The 1,694-nt window shown below is 34.5% G+C and overlaps 1 protein-coding gene across 1 annotated transcript in view; it reads left to right on the top strand.

Moving 5' to 3' along the window:
• LOC107199019 (MLLT6, PHD finger containing) overlaps positions 1-1,694 on the top strand; it is a 46,105-nt gene that overhangs the window by 2,697 nt on the left and 41,714 nt on the right. Inside the window, exon 2 of the mRNA XM_033511641.1 lies at positions 763-914. Coding sequence (XP_033367532.1) covers positions 763-914 — 152 coding nt within the window. The remainder of the gene's footprint in view (positions 1-762; positions 915-1,694) is intronic.

Here is a 1,694-nt window from a genome sequence, read left to right as displayed (position 1 = left end):
GGGAACAATTCCAGAGGGTCGGGAACAATTCCAGAAGATCAGGAGTGGTTCCAGAGGCTCGGGAACAATCTCGGATCCTCGCTCTGCCCCCATGGGAAGCTCGAAGAGTTCATTTGGGGTTTTGGGGGGCCCTGCAGGATGTGGGGATTCCCTTTTGGAGCCCAGCCCAGCCCCGGCGGCTTCGGGGAGGTTTTTATTCCCAAAATAACTCAAACCTCAACAAGGAACCCTCGGGGCTCCTCCCGGACCTGGGGAGGATTTTATTCCCAAAGGGAAAAAAAAACTACAGGGAAAATGGGGAAAACAGGGAAAGAAATGGGAATTTTGGGTGGGATTCCCTCCGGGATAATTCCCCTCCTGGCGCCAATTAGGATTTTAATCCAAATTATGTCTTTGGGGTTCCATAAAATCCATCAAAATCCACATTTTTTATCACTCTCGGATCAGCAGTGGGAGGTGGGAGGTGAAGAATTCCAAGCTCGGCCGAAATTCCCGACCTCTTCCATTCCAGTTTGGGTCAGATTTCCAGGAATTCCAGGAATTTTTGGTCATTCTGGGCCATGGAATTGAACAAATGAATCCCCAGAGTTCCTGGGAAGAGCTGAAATGACCGGAAAAAGTGAATTTAAAATGTTGTGGATGCAATTTTTTATATTTTGGAATCACAGAATTCTCGGGATCGGAAAAAATCTTAAAGCTCATCCGGCTTTTCCATGGACAGGGAATTTTCCAGGCTGTTCCAAACGTTTTTTAATCCCTGAGAAATCAACAATAAATTGATTTTTAAATGGTTTCATCTGGAATTTTTATTTTTTTTTGCCCTTTTTTTCCCAGCTTGTTATGGAATTGTCCAAGTTCCCACCGGCCCCTGGTTCTGCCGGAAATGCGAATCCCAGGAAAGAGCAGCCAGGGTGGTGAGTACGGAAAAATCCTGGATGAAATCCGAATTTTTATATTAAAAATTAATATTTTATTAATTTTCAATTATTAATTAAATTTCAATTGCGCCAATTAACTTTGAAATGGATCGATTGAGTTTCGATTGCATCGATTAATTTGGAATTTTATGGATTGAATTCTTATTTTATCCACAGAATTGGAATTTTTTATGGGTTAATTTGCAGTTGTGTCAATTAATTTTTGGGTTTTATGGATTAATTTTTAATTGTGTCAATTAAATTTCTGTTTTAGCCACAAAATTGAAATTTTCATGGGTTAATTTGCAATTCTGTCAATTAATTCAATTGTGTCACTTATAATTAATTAATTTGTGTTGATTATTAAGTTTCAATTGCATCAATTAGATTTCTATTTTATCCACAAAATTTCAATTTTTATTGATTAATTTTCAGTTTTTATTAATTAATTTTCAATTGTACCGCTGAGCTTTTAATTTTACTGATGAATTTTCAATGTAATAGATTAATTTTTAATTTTATTGATTAAATTTCAATTCTATCAATTACATTTCTATTTTATCCAGGAAATTGAAATTGTATCGATTGATTTTCAATTGTGTCGATTAAGTTTGAATTTTATCGATTGATTTTCAATTGTGTCAATTAAGTTTGAATTTATCGATTAATTTTCAGTTATTACCCGTTAATTTTTAATTTTAACGGTTAAATAAAATATTTATATGTATTTATATTAATTAAAATATTAATAAAATTAAGAAAAAATAATAAAATAAA

The sequence above is a fragment of the Parus major genome, unplaced genomic scaffold (genome assembly GCF_001522545.3).
Source record: "Parus major isolate Abel unplaced genomic scaffold, Parus_major1.1 Scaffold408, whole genome shotgun sequence".
Lineage (NCBI taxonomy): Eukaryota > Metazoa > Chordata > Aves > Passeriformes > Paridae > Parus > Parus major.
Note: the sequence above shows the minus strand (reverse complement) of the source record. Positions and strands in the feature narration are given on the sequence as shown.